Genomic DNA, 16,640 nt, shown 5'->3' with positions numbered 1-16,640 from the left:
TGTGCCACTGCACTCCAACCTGGGCACAGAGCAAGACTCCATCTCAAAAAATAAATAAATAAATAAATAAATAAATAAATAAATAAATAAATAAATAAAAGCAAAAAAAATCACAATCTATGAGAGATAACATTATACATGTTTTACAGTTTTTTATTTGTAGAGAATACTCAACACTAGGGCTGTATGGTGGGACACTCTCGTACCTTCATGATGGTAGTATAACTTGAGACATCTGTTTTGGAAAGAGATTTAGTATCATGTGTCAAGAGTTTGTGAAAACGATCACACCTTTTGACCTAGTAACTACGCTTCTGAAAATTTGCCCTATGAAATAACCCAGAAGACCTACATAAAAATATGCCTATGTGAGAGTATTATTTATAATTAGAAACTGAAAATGACTTTAATATCTTCCATTCCACTTGATGAAATATTATGATGGTCTTAAAATTATATTCAAGGAGACTTTTAAATAACTTTGGAAAAGGCTTGATAAATGAAAAAGCCCCTTCTTAGCCCTTTCCCTACAGAGATAAACATTAATTTTTACTTCTGTTGACACAGATTAGTTTTGCCTTTACCTGAACTTTTTGTTTGTTTGTTTGTTTAGACAGTCTCGCTCTGTCGCCTAGGCTGGAGTGCAGTGGCAAGATCTCGGCTCACTGCAGCCTCCTGGGTTCAAGCGATTCTTTTGCCTCAGCCTCCCAAGTAGCTGGGACTACAGGTGTGTGCCACCATGCCCAGCTAATTTTTGTATTTTTAGTAGAGACAGGGTTTTACCATGTTGGCCAGGCTGGTCTCGAACTCCTGGCCAAAGGTGAGCCCCACCTTGGCCTCCCAAAGTGCTGAGATTACAGGTGTGAGCCACTGCACCTGGCCCTCCTTTACCTGAACTTTATATATACTCTTTTTTTTTTTTTTTTTTTTTTTTTTGAGACAGGGTCTCTGTTGCCCAGGCTGGAGTGCGGTGGCACAATTTCGGCTCACTGCAGCCTTGACCTCCCAGGCTCAAGCGATCCTCCCACGTGCCTGGGACTACAGGCACACGCCACCACACCCAGCTAATTTTTGTATTTTTTGCAGAGACGGGGTTTTGTCATGTTACTCAGGCTGGTCTGAATTCCTGGGCAGAAGTGATCTGCCTGCCTCAGCCTCCCAAAGTGCTGGGATTACAGGTGTGAGCCACCAGGCCCAGTTTATGTGTACTCTTTTGGGTCTCCCTTCTTCACTCAGTATAATATCTTTGAGACTTACACATATTATCGTGTATATCAATACTTTGTTCTTTTTTATAACTGTATAGTAATCCATTGTATGAATATACCACAATTTACTTATTCTTCCATTGATATATATTTGAGTTGTTTCCAGTTTGGGGCTATTATGAATAAAGTACTTGTTAACATTCTTGTTCATGTCTTTTGGTGGATATATGTACTCATTTCTCTTGGGTAGTATTTAACTGTATCCTCCTAGAAGAAGTAGGATTGCTGTATCATATGGTAAGTGTAATTTAATTTTATAAGAAACTGCCAAATTGTTTTCCAAACTGTACCAATGTACACTCCCACCATCAATGTACTGGAGTTCAGTTACTTCATATCCTTGCCAGTGCTTGATATTGATAGTCTTTTACTTTAGCCATTTTGGTGGATATGTAGTGGTGTCATATTGTGGTTTTATATATGTTTAAGTGCCTTTGGTTTTAATGTTCATACCTTTTGAACCAATAATTTCATTTTTAGGATATTTTCCTAAGAGCATAATCTGAAATCCAGAAAAAATTTATATAGACAATATATACTCTTTGCTGTATAACTTACAAAAGCCAAATGTGAAAAATTACGTAAGTGTTTTTATTAGGGAAGAGGTTACATAATTTATGACACATTCATAATGACAAAATATGCAGCCATTCAAAATTACTTAGATTATTATAATAAAAGCAGGATACAAAATTGTACATAAAGCATACTGTCAACTATAGAAAAATACATATATTAAAATAGACCAGCTATACATCAACAAAATTATACAAAATAATACTGTAAGCCAGCCACAGTGGTTCATGCCTATTATCCCAGCACTTTGGGAAGCCGAGGCAGGAGGATTGTTTGAGGCCAGGAGTTTAAAACCAGCCTGAGCAAAAATAAAAAAAATTGGCCGGGCACCGTGGCTTACGCCTGTAATCCCAGCACTTTGGGAGGCCAAGGCAGATGGATCACTTGAGGTCAGGAGTTCGAGACCAGCCTGGCCATCATAGTGAAACCCTGTCTCTACTAAAAATACAAAAGTTAGCTGGGCGTGGTGGCACACACCTGTAATCCCAGCTACTAGGGAGGCTGAGGCAGGAGAATCGCTTGAACCCGGGAGGTGGAGGTTGCAGTGAGCCAAGATCACACCGCTGAACTCTAGCCTGGGCGACAGAGCGAGACTCTGTCTCAAATAATAATGATAATAATAATAATAATAATAATAATAATAATAATAATAAAATAATAAAATTAAAACATACTGTAAGGAAAGACACCAATTATTTTAGAAAGACACCAAAATATATTTGGATGGTGGTACTATGTGATTTTTTCCCCCTTATCCCATTGTATTTTTTTGTAATGATCATGTAATCATTTTAGAATAGCACAAAATATAAGCTTTAAGTATTCCATATTTGATGTTTCATAATGCTTTCTCCCTGCCTAATCTTGTCTGCAAAGCGAAAATTTACTGTCTTAGGTTTCTTTAAATATTTGATTTCTGATAATTATTTTGATTCCCAAATTATGAACTGTATTAAAAAAACACTCTCATGTTTTTTCTTCTGAAAATCTGATGTTCCAACATCCAGTCCAGGACAGAAGATAAAATAGAGCGATTCAAGAAAGCAGTTGAGTACTATTCAGTCACAACCAAACTCTCTTCGCTGCCAGTGGGTCCCTCCTTTCTAGGTAAGGCTTCCATCTGACCCTAAGCTGCTCTGTTCATAGGGGAAACTGAGTTGGTCCCTCAGGAACTCCAGGGCCAGAGTGGAATCACTCATTCGTGTTATATCCTCCTACAAGTCATTCCTCATCCCTGTTTGGTAGGCTTTCTCCTTTTGATTTCTGTGTCATAAGAGACGTAACATAAGAAGGGCCCTGGCCAGGCACAGTGGCTCACGCCTGTAATCCCAGCACTTTGGGAAGCTGAGGCGGGCGGATCACCTGAGGTCAGGAGTTCACGACCAGCCTGGCCAACATGGTGAAACTCCGTCTCTATGAAAAATACAAAAAATTAGCTGGGCGTGGTGGCAGGCGCCTGTAATCCCAGCTACTCGGGAGGCTGAGGCAGGAGAATCGCTTGAACCCGGGAGGCGAAGGTTGCAGTGAGCCAAGATCGCGCCATTGCACTCCAGCCTGGGCAACAAGAGTGAAATTCCACCTCAAAAAAAAAAAAAAAAAAAGAAGGGCCCTGCTTTCTCAGATTTACAGATGGGGTGCAATGCCATTTCCTTAGCTTGGGCTTCTTCTGATGCCAACCCCCATTCTGGCCTGGTATATGTAAAATATCCCTATCTTTGGGGTCTGGCCTGAGTTGGAATTCCACTTCTGCTAATTACCAGCAAGTGAACCTTGGCAAGTCACATTTATATGAAATGTGGCTCATGATACCTACTTTATAAGATTCTTATCAGATGAAATAATTTATGTAAGGTTCTCAGCATGGCACATAGTAGCTGTTCAATAAATTGTAACTTATTTATTAATAACACTTTTTCAGGTGATATGAGGTGAGCAGAATATAACATGGTAAAATTATTAGGATTGACTGAAGTATAGCTCTTTCTCTTGGCTTCAGGTTTTCGGAATAATAGGCTTGGAAATCCTCCCCTTCCACGAAATCAAGTGGGCACCATTTCTGCTGGAAAGCCAATGGTAAGCATCCTTTAAGAAGCCTGAGATAGCATTAGACTCAGGTTGCTTCCTGATTTTTATAATCTGAGGAGTTAGGGTGATTCAGTGTTATTAGACTGTCAAGGCTATATATACTATATTACCTTCTCAACTTAAGGCTGGAAGACTATGCAAAAAAAGCATCCAAATCAGTAACCACTAGTCATTGTGAAAATAGATTAGCTAATATCAGAGAATAGTTCTAGGAGACTTCAACTGTTCATTGTCCTGTCTGTGGAGGATTCTGTTCATACATCATTTCTCATTATTCTCAGTAGGTGCTTTGTATCTCAACAATCTCCGCTGCTGGCATCATCCACTGTGTCACAACTTCTGAGGGAGCATCTTGGAGCCTTATAAAATGTTAAATAGCTTTTCTGTCTGCTTTATCGTTTAGTTTTCTCATCAAGTGCCCCAGAAAGTGAAATATCCACCACCATTCCCAGTGGGACCCAACTCATCTCTTCTCTTCTCCTCCCATGCTTTGGGGGAATCCCATGCTTTTTCTGAGGATCCCATGCTGCAGAACAGCCCCTTTGCCAATTGGGCTGTCTCCTATGACTCTTCTGCATCCCAGTTTCCCAATTACCTGCCTTCTAAAGCCTCACCTCCTTTGGGACCAGACTCTTCCCACTCCTCTTCCTCTGATGGTGATGAGCCAAATGGAGCTAGCTCTGAGTAAGTATCTCTGTAGACACCTAAGGAAGTAGATTTCTGAGCCATCTGTATTATTTTGCTTGTTAGATGGGTGGAGGGTGTGGGAAAGTGTATTCCTGGGTTTCCTCTGTAGTGTTTTGCTCTTAGGAAAGCAAAGTAGGAAAACGTTTTCTATGCTTGCCCACTTCATGCTTATTTGGCCCTGTGCAGATGGTAATTTTCAAACACCCAGGCCACTGAAGTAAAAGGCAGCATAGTAGCTGATTAAGGAAGCCTTGGTATGGGTATTGTGGCTGTCATTTCTTTATTTGTGAGGAGGGCAGATTAAATGTCAAAAAAAGAAAAGCATTTATAGAGTGGAAATAGTGGAATCGTTGAGTAAGCAATTTTATTGCTTAGTAACTAAGACAGGGTTCTGAGGATTAAAACAGTGGGATTTGTGCTAGCTCATTTGTTCGCAGATTATTCCTCTAAGCAGATTAGTCCTGGGAAACAGAGCTGCTTTGAGGTTGTAATTGTGATTATTTTCTTAAAACATAAGCAAACTCTAAACATGGCCTCTTACCAGGTATAAAGGGTCCAGAGTGATTCCCATGACTTTTGATCACTTTGGTTGGTGTCAGGTGAAAGAAACCAGGAAGTCAGTAATGGCCATTGAGAGGAAGGGTACCAGTCCAGTGCTAACCCAGTGTCCTGCCCTCCAAAGGGTTTGTGAGACCCCTTGGGTCCAGAACAGGCATCTTAAGTAGGAATATCTTTATCAATCTCCCTTTTCTGTTTGACACTGTCTTTCTCCATTTTTTAGTCATATCACAGAAGCATTTCATCACCAGCCTGAGTGGGGAAATCCCAATCGTGACAGAGGGTCCTGGGCACAGCCTGTTGATACTGGAGTTTCAGAAGCGAGCCTAGGTGATGGTGAGCCCCACATCCCATCTCTGCTGTCTATGTCTACGAGGAACCACATGGATATCACCATTCCACCCTTACCTCCAGTAGCTCCAGAAGTCTTGAGAGTTGCTGAACACAGACACCGGAGGGGTCTTATGTACCCATATATCTACCATGTCCTCACTAAGGTGAGGCAGCACATCAGCACCTACCTCTCTGCTCTTAACACTGTACTTCCTACTTCCTAGGACTGTAAGTTACCAGAGAACATTCTGGTCACTGGTATATGAAGTTAGAAAAAGAAGGCCACATGTGGTGGGCCCCTCATCCTAGTAAGGCCTTAGGCGAGGCCAGACTACCAGGAGTTGGGACTGTGTGGTAAATGAGTCCCCTAGAAGAGAAGTGTAATTGTGAGATTTTGAAGTAGATAATGCACCAAGTTGGTCTGGTTCTAGGGATGGACACAGTCTAAGAGGCTTTATGCCCTTTTCCTTATTTCTTTTTCTACTTCCGCAAAGCTTTTCCCCTCCTCTGGTCTTATACATGTCCATCCTCCAGCAAAATGCCTAAGGTGGACTTTCCCCATTCATTAGCTATAGTCATTGTTGAGACTTTATTTTATTTTATTTTGTTTTATTTTTTGAGACAGAGTCTCGCTCTGTTGCCCAAGCTGGAGTGCTGCACTCTTCTGCCTCCCAGGTTCAAGCAATTCTCCGGCCTCAGCCCTCCTGAGTAGCTGGGACTACAGGCACCTGCCACCACACCTGGCTAACTTTTGTATTTTTAGTAGAAACGGGGTTTCACCTGGTCTAGAACTCCTGACCTCAGGTGATCCACCCGCCTCAGCCTCTCAAAGTGCTGGGATTACAGGCATGAGCCACCATGCCCTGCCGTTGAGACTTTAAAAATGAAATATAGCTTATAAGTAGGCTGCAATCAGCTAAGCTTGTTACAGCTTCTTTTTAGTATGAAACTGTCTAAATACAAATAAAAAAATTTAGTAGGCCACAGAGGCTACAGTTTATTATTGGTTCTTCTCAGCTCAGTTCTAAACCTTGAGGTAACTCATTTTTTCCTTTTCCCTGGAACGTTCTCTTGTTAGGGTGAAATTAAGATCCCCGTATGTATTGAGGATGAGTGTAACATGGAGCTGCCTCCAGCTGCTCTCTTATTCCGGTCAGCTCGTCAATATGTATATGGAGTTCTTTTTAGTCTGGCAGAGACACAGAGGAAAATGGAACGCTTGGCCATGCGACGGCGGCTGCCTGTGGAAGGTAAGTGTAGTTCTAGCTATGACAATTCTCTCAGCACTTGACACAGAGCAGATATGTCTGTCCAGGCACATTGGGTACCTTTGGCTATGGAGTAGTCTTTAAGAAAATGCAACATTCAACAAAATGCATACTGATACTGGGAATACATTAACTTAAGCCCCAATTCTGCAATTATTCAAGCATTTAGAGTGACTACTACTTATAAGAACCATGCTGGACCAGGCATGGCAGCTCATACCTGTAATCCCAGCACTTTGGGAGGCCAAGGCAGGCGGATCACTTAAGCTCAGGAATTCAAGACCAGCCTGGGCAACATGGCAAGACTCCATCACTAGAAAAAATGCCGGGTGCTGTGCCTCATGCCTTTAATCCCAGTACTTTGTGGGGCTGAGGTGGATGGATCACTTGAGTCCAGGAGTTCAAGACCAGCCTGGGCAACATGGAGAAACTCCGTCTCTACTAAAAATTGAAAAAATTAGATGTGGTTGTGTACACGTGTAGTCCCAGCTACTTGGGGGGCTGAGATGGGAGAATTGATTGAGTCTGGGAGGTCAAGGCTGCAGTGAGCCCTGATCGTGTTACTGTACTCCAGCCTGGGTGACAGAGTGAGACCCTGTCTCAAAAAATAATAATAATAATAAAGGCCGGGCGCAGTGGCTCACGCCTGTAATCCCAGCACTTTGGGAGGCCGAGGCGGGCAGATGACGAGGTCAGGAGATCGAGACCATCCTGGCTAACCCGGTGAAACCCCATCTCTACTAAAAAATACAAAAAAAATTAGCCGGGCACAGTGGCGGGCGCCTGTAGTCCCAGCTACTCGGGAGAATTGCATGAACCCGGGAGGCAGAGCTTGCAGTGAGCCAAGATCGCTCCACTGCACTCCAGCCTGGGCGACAGAGCCAGACTCCATCTCAAAAAAAAAAAAAAGAAAGAAAGAAAGAAAGAAAGAAAAAAAGAAAAACAGGCCAGGTGCAGTGGCTCATGCCTGTAATCCCAGCACTTTGGGAGGCCGAGGCGAGCGGATCACCTGAGGTCAGGAGTTCGAGACCAGCCTGACCAACATGGAGAAACCCTGTTTCTACCAAAAATACAAAATTAGCCGGGCATGGTGGCGCATGCCTGTAATCCTAGCTACTTGGGAGACTGAGGCAGGAGAATCGCTTGAACTCAGGAGGTGGAGGTTGCGGTGAGCCGAGATCGTGCCATTGCACTCCAGCCTCGGCAACAAGAGCGAAACTCCGTCTCAGAAAAAAAAAAAAAAAATTTATCTGGGCATGGTGGCATGTGCCTCTAGTTCCAGCTACTTGTGGGGCTGAGGTGGGAAGATTGCTTGACCCTAGGAGGTTGAGGCTGCAGTGAGCTGTGATCGCGCCACTGCACTCCAGCCTGGGTGACAGAGGAGACCCTGCCTCACACACAAAAAGAAAGAACCATACTGGGCTTTGGGAACATAGAGGTGTATCTAACAGTCTCTCTCCCATGAATTTTTTGCTTTGGGATTTGAACCTGTAGGTAGTTGGAGACATTGAAGTATTTTAAGCTACACAGTGCCATAGTCAAATTAGTGTGTTCAAAAGAACATTTCTCTGTTTCTGGGAAGATAGAGTAGATCAGATGTATTTTTCCTTAGTCCTCATGCTAAGTACAACTAAAAGCCCAGGACATTATCCATAAAACAAGGACAAGACACTCTAGAAAGTAGAAATCTTGGGGCCCAAGGAATGACACAGTGGTGCAGTGGTGAGTTCCCTGAATTTTCTTTTTGCCTCACATATCCCAGACTGGGTGTAGGACAAACTGGCAGCCCATAAATGTCAACAGCTGCAGACCATTATAAGCCCACCACAAAACCTACTTTCTCTGGCCAAAGGACCAGAAAGGAACAACCTAACAACACAAAGATTTTTAAATAATAATCTCTGTACTCCAGCCAAATACCACAGGAAAACAATGGTCTACCCCCACCCCTACCAGCAAAGGCCAAATGAAGAACCTAGACTTCCATACTTACCCAGGCTGTAATGAGGTGCCCCTACCTGCTCCTGCTGGGGAGGTGTCAGATAAGGTCAAGTGGGGAGCCAGGACTTCCACTTCCACCTGTCAATAATGACACAGTGTCTCCCTTCACCCACCATAGTGGGGTCAGAAAAGGCCTACTAATACACAAGGTTTAAGTAAGATCCAGAGTCTTTTAAAATAATACCCAAAATGTCCAGTTTTCAGTGGAAAATTCCTCATCATACCTAGAACCAGAAAGATAACAAATTCAGACCTCAAGAAAAGAAAATGAACATAGAGATGACAGAAGTTTGAATTATCTGACAAGGATTTCACAACAGCCACCATAAAAATGCTTTGATAAACAGTTACAAACATATTTGACTTTTGCATAGCAAAAGAAACAATCAACAGAGTAAATAGCCTACAGAATGGGAAAAATATTTGCAAACTGTGCTTTGGACAAAGGGGTAATATTCAGAATCTACAAGGAACTCAACAAGAAAAAAGCAAATAACCCCATTAAAAAGTAGGCAAAGGACAAGAAAAGACATTTTACAAAAGAATACGTACAAGTGACCGACAAATATATGAAAATATACTCAGCATCACTAGCTATCAGAGAAATGCATATTAAAACCACAGTGAGCTGGGTGCAGTGGCTCACGCCTGTAATCCCAGCACTTTGGGAGGCTGAGGCGGGCAGATCACACGAGACCAGGAGTTTGAAACTAGCCTGGCCAACATGACGAAACCCGTCTCTACTAAAAACACAATAAATTAGCTGGGCATGGTGGCACACACTTGTAATCCCAGCTTCTTGAGGGGGTGGGAGGGTGGTGAGAAGGGAAGCAGGGCTGAGGCACAAGAATTGCATGAATCTGGGTGGTGGAGGATGCCGTGAACCAAGTCTAAAACCAACAGATGTTGGCAAGGATGCAGAGAAAAGGGGATGCTTAAATACTGTTGGTAGGAATGTAAATGAGTACAACCTTTATAGAAAATAATACAGAGATTTCTCAACTAAAAAATGAACTACCATTCAATCTAGCCATCCCACTACTGGGCATACATTCAAAGGGAAAGAAATCATTATATCAAAAAAGATACCTGGGCCAGGCATGGTGGCTCACGTCTGTAATCTCAATACCTAGGGAGGCCCAAGTGGGAAGATGCTTGAGGCTAGGAGTTTGAGACCAGCCTGGGCAACATAGTGAGACCCCATCACTACAAAAAAAATTTTTTTTTAATATAGCTGAGCATGGTGCATACCTGTAGTCCCAGCTACTCTGCAGGCTGAGGCCAGAGGATTGCTTGTATCCAGGAGTTTGAGGCTGCAGTGGGCTGTGATCACTCCAATCCATTGCACTCCAGCCTGGGTAACAGAATAAGATCTCATCTTTTTTTTTTTTTTTGAGATGGAGTCTTGTTTGTTGGCTGGAATGCAGTGGCACAATCTCGGCTCACTGCAAGCTCCACCTCCCGGGTTCACACCATTCTCCTGCCTCAGCCTCCTGAGTAGCTGGGACTACAGGCACCCACCACCAGGCCCGGCCAATTTTTTGTACTTTTAGTAGAGACAGGGTTTCACCATGTTAGCCAGGATGGTCTCGATCTCCTGACCTCGTGATCCACCCGCCTCGGCCTCCCAAAGTGCTGGGATTACAGGCGTGAGCCACTGCACCCGGCCATCTCATCTCTTAAAAAGAAAAGGGATTACATATAAACAACACTTCAGACCAGTATCCTTCTTCAATATATGTTATGGATTGAGTGTTCCTGTCCCCCGCAATTCATATGTTGAAATCCTAACCCCCAATGTGATGGTATTAGGAGATGGGGCCTTTGGGAGATAATTAGGTCATGAGCATGGAACCTTCATGAATGAGATTAGTGCCCTTATAAAAGGAACCCCAGATAGCTCTTTCTACTCTCCACTATATGAGGATACAATGAGAAGACAGCCATCTGCATACCAGGAAGCAGGTTCCCACCAGATGCCTCTACCAATACCTTGATCTTAGACTTCCGAGCCTCCACAACTGTAAGAAATCAATTTCTGTTGATTATAAGCCTCCCAGTCTATGGTACTTTGTTATAGCAGCCCAAATTGACTAAGACAATATGGATGCAAAAATTCTTAACGAAATATCAGCCAGGGGAATTCAGCAATATATAAAAAGAATTACATGCCATGGCCAAGGCCGAGTAGGGTTTATTCCATTGTTGTAAGACTTGTTCAATATTTGAAAAATCTGTAAATATAATCCACCAAATAAACAGGCTAAAGAAGAAAAATCATGTGATTATATCAATGGATGCAGAAAAAGCATTTGACAAAATTCAATACTCATTCATGATAAGAACTATCAGGAAACTAAGAATAGAAGGGAACTTCCTGAAGATAAAGAACATCTACAAAGAACCTACAGCTAACATACAGTCATTCCTTGCCATATGTGGGGGATTGGTTCCAGGACCCCCACATATACTAAAATTCACTCATAATCAAGTCCCACAGTAGGTAGGCCCTGCAGAACCTGTGTATATGAAAAATTGGCCCTCTATATACGTGGGTTTGGCATCATGTGAATTCTGTGTTTTCTATCAGTGTTTGATTGAAAAAAATTTGTGCGTAAGTGGACCCGTGTAGCTCAAACTTGTGTTCAAGGATCAACTGTACTTAATGGTGAAAGATGTTTTTCTCCTAAAATCAGGAAGAAGGCTAGAATGTCTGCTCTTTCTACTGCTCTTCAACATACTAATAGAAGTTTTAGCCAGACCAGTAAGGCAAGAAAATGAAATAGAAGGCATAGACATCAGTAAGGAAGAAATAAAACTGTAATTGCAGATGGCATATAGTCAGTCTGTGTAGAAAAATCACAAGGAATCTACAACAAAACTCCTGGAACTAATAAGTGAGTTTGTTAAGGTTGCAGGATACAAGATACATATATAAAAATTGATTACCTTTCTATATACTAACAATGAATATGTGGAACTGAAAAAAGTGCAAGACCATTTACAGTCCTTCCAAAGAAAATGAAATAAAAATTTAACAAAAGGTGTTGAAAATCTGTATGCTGAAAGTCACAAAATGCTGATGAAATCAAAGATCTTAATAAATGGAGAGATACAGATGTTCATGGATTAGAAAACTCAACATAGTAAAGATGTCAGTTCTCCCCAAATTGATAACATAGGTGTGATGCAATTCCTATCCAAATCCCAGCAAGATTCTTTGTAAATATAGACAAGATGATTCTAATGTTTATATGGAAAGACAAAGGAATTAAACTAGCTAAAATGATTTTTGAAAAGGAAGAATAGCCCCTCCCCCTCCCCCTCCCTCTCTTTCCACGGTCTCCCTCTGATGCCGAGCCGAAGCTGGACTGTACTGCTGCCATCTCGGCTCACTGCAACCTCCCTGCCTGATTCTCCTGCCTCAGCCTGCCGAGTGCCTGGGATTGCAGGCGCGCGCCGCCATGCCTGACTGGTTTTCGTATTTTTTTGGTGGAGACGGGGTTTCGCTGTGTTGGCCGGGCTGGTCTCCAGCTCCTAACTGCGAGTGATCCACCAGCCTCGGCCTCCCGAGGTGCCGGGATTGCAGACGGAGTCTCGTTCACTCAGTGCTCAATGGTGCCCAGGCTGGAGTGCAGTGGCGTGATCTCCGCTCGCTACAACCTCCACCTCCCAGCCGCCTGCCTTTGCCTCCCAAAGTGCCGAGATTGCAGCCTCTGCCCGGCCGCCACCCCGTCTAGGAAGTGAGGAGCGTCTCTGCCTGGCCACCCATCGTCTGAGATGTGGGGAGCGCCTCTGCCTGGCTGCCCAGTCTGGAAAGTGAGGAGCGTCTCTGCCCAGCCGCCATCCCATCTAGGAAGTGAGGAGCGCCTCTTCCCGGCCGCCATCCCATCTAGGAAGTGAGGAGCGTCTCTGCCTGGCCACCCATCGTCTGAGATGTGGGGAGCACCTCTGCCCCGCCGCCCCGTCTGGGATGTGAGGAGTGCCTCTGCCAGGCCGCGACCCCGTCTGGGAGGTGAGGAGCGTCTCTGCCCGGCCGCCCCGTCTGAGAAGTGAGGAGACCCTCTGCCCGGCAGCCGCCCCGTCTGAGAAGTGAGGAGCCCCTCCGCCCGGCAGCCGCCCCATCTGAGAAGTGAGGAGCCCCTCCGCCCGGCAGCCACCCCGTCTGGGAAGTGAGGAGCGCCTCTTCCCGGCCGCCATCCCATCTAGGAAGTGAGGAGCGTCTCTGCCCGGCCACCCATCGTCTGAGATGTGGGGAGCACCTCTGCCCCACCGCCCCATCTGGGATGTGAGGAGCGCCTCTGCCCGGCCACGACCCCGTCTGGGAGGTGAGGAGCGTCTCTGCCCGGCCGCCCTGTCTGAGAAGTGAGGAGCCCCTCCGCCTGGCAGCTGCCCTGTCTGAGAAGTGAGGAGCCCCTCCGCCCAGCAGCCACCCCGTCTGGGAGGGAGGTGGGGGTCAGCCCCCGCCCAGCCAGCCACCCTGTCCGGGAGGGAGGTGGGGGGTCAGCCCCCGCCCGGCCAGCCGCCCTGTCCGGGAGGGAGGTGGAGGGTCAGCCCCCGCCCGGCCAGCTGCCCCGTCCGGGAGGGAGGTGGGGGGTCAGCCCCCCGCCCGGCCAGCTGCCCCGTCCGGGAGGGAGGTAGGGGGCGCCTCCGCCCGGCCACCGCCCCGTCCGGGAGGTGAGGGGCGCCTCTGCCGGGCCGCCCCTACTGGGAAGTGAGGAGCCCCTCTGCCCGGCCACCACCCCGTCTGGGAGGTGTACACAACAGCTCATTGAGAATGGGCCATGATGACAATGGCGGTTTTGTGGAATAGAAAAGGGGGAAAGGTGGGGAAAAGATTGAGAAATCGGATGGTTGCCGTGTCTGTGTAGAAAGAAGTAGACATGGGAGACTTTTCATTTTGTTCTGTACTAAGAAAAATTCTTCTGCCTTGGGATCCTGTTGATCTATGAGCTTACCCCCAACCCCGTGCTCTCTGAAACATGTGCTGTGTCCACTCAGGGTTAAATGGATTAAGGGCGGTGCAAGATGTGCTTTGTTAAACAGATGCTTGAAGGCAGCATGCTCGTTAAGAGTCATTACCACTCCCTAATCTCAAGTACCCAGGGACACAAACAGTGCGGAAGGCCGCAGGGTCCTCTGCCTAGGAAAACCAGAGACCTTTGTTCAGTTGTTTATCTGCTGACCTTCCCTCCACTATTGTCCTATGACCCTGCCAAATCCCCCTCTGCGAGAAACACCCAAGAATGATCCATAAAAAAAAAAAAAAAGAAAAGGAAGAATAAATTGAAAGCAATTGCTGAACCTGATTGTAAGACTTACTAGGTAGCTACAGTAATTAAGATTGTAGGCCAGGCATGGCCGCTCACGCTTGTAATCCCAGCACTTTGGGAGGCCAAGGTGGGTGGATCCCTTGAGCTCTGGAATTCGAGACCAGCCTGGGCAACATGGAGAGACCCCATCTCTACTAAAAATACAAAAAATATATATAGCCAGTTGTGGTAGTGTATTACCTGTGGTCCCAGCTCCTCAGGAGGCTGAGGTGAGAGGATCACTTGAGCCCAGTGGGTAGAGGTTGCAGTGAGCTGAGATCACTCCACTGCACTGTAGTCTGGGTGTCAGAGCGAGACCCTGTCTTAAAAAAAAAAAAAAGATTAGACAGAGGTATTGACACGTAGATCAATGGAATACAACAGGGCATCCAGAAATAGTCCCATATGAGTACTGATTTTTTTTTTTTTTTTTTGAGACAGAGTCTCGCTCTATTACCCAGGCTGGAGTGCAGTGGCACAGTCTCCGCTCACTGCAACCTCTGCCTCCCGGGCTCAAGCAATTCTCCTGCCTCAGCCTCATCTGGGATTACAGGTGTGAGCCATCACGCCTGGCCAGCAAACTGATTATTGACAAAGCTGCAAAAGCACTTCATTGGAGGAAGGATAGTTTTTTTGTTGTTTTTTGTTTCTTTTATATAAATGGTGTTAGATCAACTGGACATCCATAGTTGAACAAGTACCACATATCTGTACTAGTAGCTAAAATATATAAAGGACTCTCAAAACTGAACCTAACAAAAAGAATTGAATTAGAAAATTGGCAAAAGACATGCACAGACATTTCACTGAAGAAGATATACATATGGCAAATAAAGACATGAAAAGATGTTCAACATCAGTAGCCATTAGAAAAATACAAATTAAAACCACAGTGAAATATCACTACATACTTACCAAAATGGCAAAGGTGAATAATAGTGATAATACCATATCCTGGAGAGGATGCAGAGAAGCTGGATCACCCGTAAATGCTGGTGGGAATGTAAAATGATACTGCCATTCTGGAAAATAATTTGTCAGTTTCTTTCAAAACTGAAAATAGACTTATACAACCCAGCACTTACACTCTTGGGCATTTATATTAGAGAAATAAAGACTTATTTTCATGCAGGAACATATTCACAAGACAGCATTATGACCCCAAACTGGAAGCAACCCAGATATGCTTCAATGGGTGAATGATTAAACTGTGGTGCATTCTTGCCATGGAATACTACTCAGCAAAAAAAAGAATGTACTATCGATACATGCAGCAACATGGATGGATCTTAAGGGCATATGCTGAGTGAAAATGCCAGGTTCTTTTTTTTTTTTTTTTTAGATGGAGTTTCACTCTTGTTGCCCAGGCTGGAGTCCAATGGTACAATCTTGGCTCATTGCAACCTCCGCCTCCCGGGTTCAAGCGATTCTCCTGCCTCAGCCTCCCGAGTAGCTGGGATTACAGGCATGCACTACCATGCCCAGCTAATTTTGTATTTTTAGTAGAGATGGGGTTTCTCCATGTTGGTCAGGCTGGTCTCGAACTCCTGACCTCAGGTGATCTGCCCACCTCGGCCTCCCAAAGTGCTGGGATTACAGGCGTGAACCACCACGCCCAGCCTGCCTTTGTGAATCTAAAAGATGTTGATTTTTTTGAGAATTTTGTGAAATATCTTAATATCTTTTGGTGTATCTCATTGTGTATTATAAAGCCAGATATTTACATAATTCTTCCTTGTGCTTCTTTCCTTGTTTACCCTGGTGCATCTACTGAAAAAATAAGATTCAGAGTAACTAAGAAATGTGTGACATTGGACCTTGATTTGTTTCTCCAAGTTACTTTTTGTTTTTTGTTTTTTTTTTTTCAAACGAAGTCTCGCTCTGTCGCCCAGGCTGCAGTGCAGTGACTTGATCTTGGCTCACTGCAATCTCCGCCTCCCAGGTTCAAGCGACTCTCCTACCTCTGCCTCCAGAGTAGCTGGGATTACAGGCACCCACCACTATGCCTGGCTAATTTTTTTTTTTTTTGGTAGAAACAGGGTTTCACCATGTTGGCCAGGCTGGTCTTGAACTCCTGACCTCAAGTGATCTACCTCAGCCTCCCAAAATTCTGGGATTACAGGCATGAGCCACCACGCCTGGCCTTATTTTATTTTATTTTTAGAGACAGGATTTCACTCTGTCACCCAGGCTGGAGTGCAGTGGGAAGATCAGAGCTCACTGCTGCCTCAAACTCCTGGGCTCAAGGGATACTCCTGCCTCAGCCTTCCAAGTCGCTGGGAGCGCATGCCACCACACCCAGCTAATTTTTAAATTTTCTGTGGAGGTGGGATCTCTCCATCTTGCTGGGGCTGGTCTTGTACTCCTGGACTCAAGCGATCCTCCTGCCTCAGCCTCCCAAATTGCTGGGATTAAACGTGTGAACCACCACAGCCAGCCCCTTGATTTCTTTATCTGCAAAATAAGCCTTTTGTTTTGTGATAATGTATCATAATAGTTGCCTCTCAGGATTTTTGTGAGGATTAATGAGATGATATATATAAAGTACTTGC

The 16,640-nt window shown here is 44.7% G+C and overlaps 1 protein-coding gene across 3 annotated transcripts in view; it reads left to right on the top strand.

Annotated features, from left to right (window-relative positions):
* The window catches only part of FAM120C (family with sequence similarity 120 member C), a 104,524-nt gene that overhangs the window by 43,840 nt on the left and 44,044 nt on the right, over positions 1–16,640 (top strand). For all 3 annotated transcript variants that reach the window (XM_019018939.4, XM_031005883.3, XM_055376525.1), the window contains exons 5-9: positions 2,852–2,951; positions 3,841–3,917; positions 4,333–4,613; positions 5,398–5,671; positions 6,586–6,757. In XM_019018939.4, coding sequence (XP_018874484.2) covers positions 2,852–2,951; positions 3,841–3,917; positions 4,333–4,613; positions 5,398–5,671; positions 6,586–6,757 — 904 coding nt within the window. The remainder of the gene's footprint in view (positions 1–2,851; positions 2,952–3,840; positions 3,918–4,332; positions 4,614–5,397; positions 5,672–6,585; positions 6,758–16,640) is intronic.

Source organism: Gorilla gorilla, chromosome X (assembly GCF_029281585.2).
Source record: "Gorilla gorilla gorilla isolate KB3781 chromosome X, NHGRI_mGorGor1-v2.1_pri, whole genome shotgun sequence".
In the NCBI taxonomy this organism is placed as follows: domain Eukaryota; kingdom Metazoa; phylum Chordata; class Mammalia; order Primates; family Hominidae; genus Gorilla; species Gorilla gorilla.
This window is presented reverse-complemented; position numbering and strand designations above follow the sequence as displayed.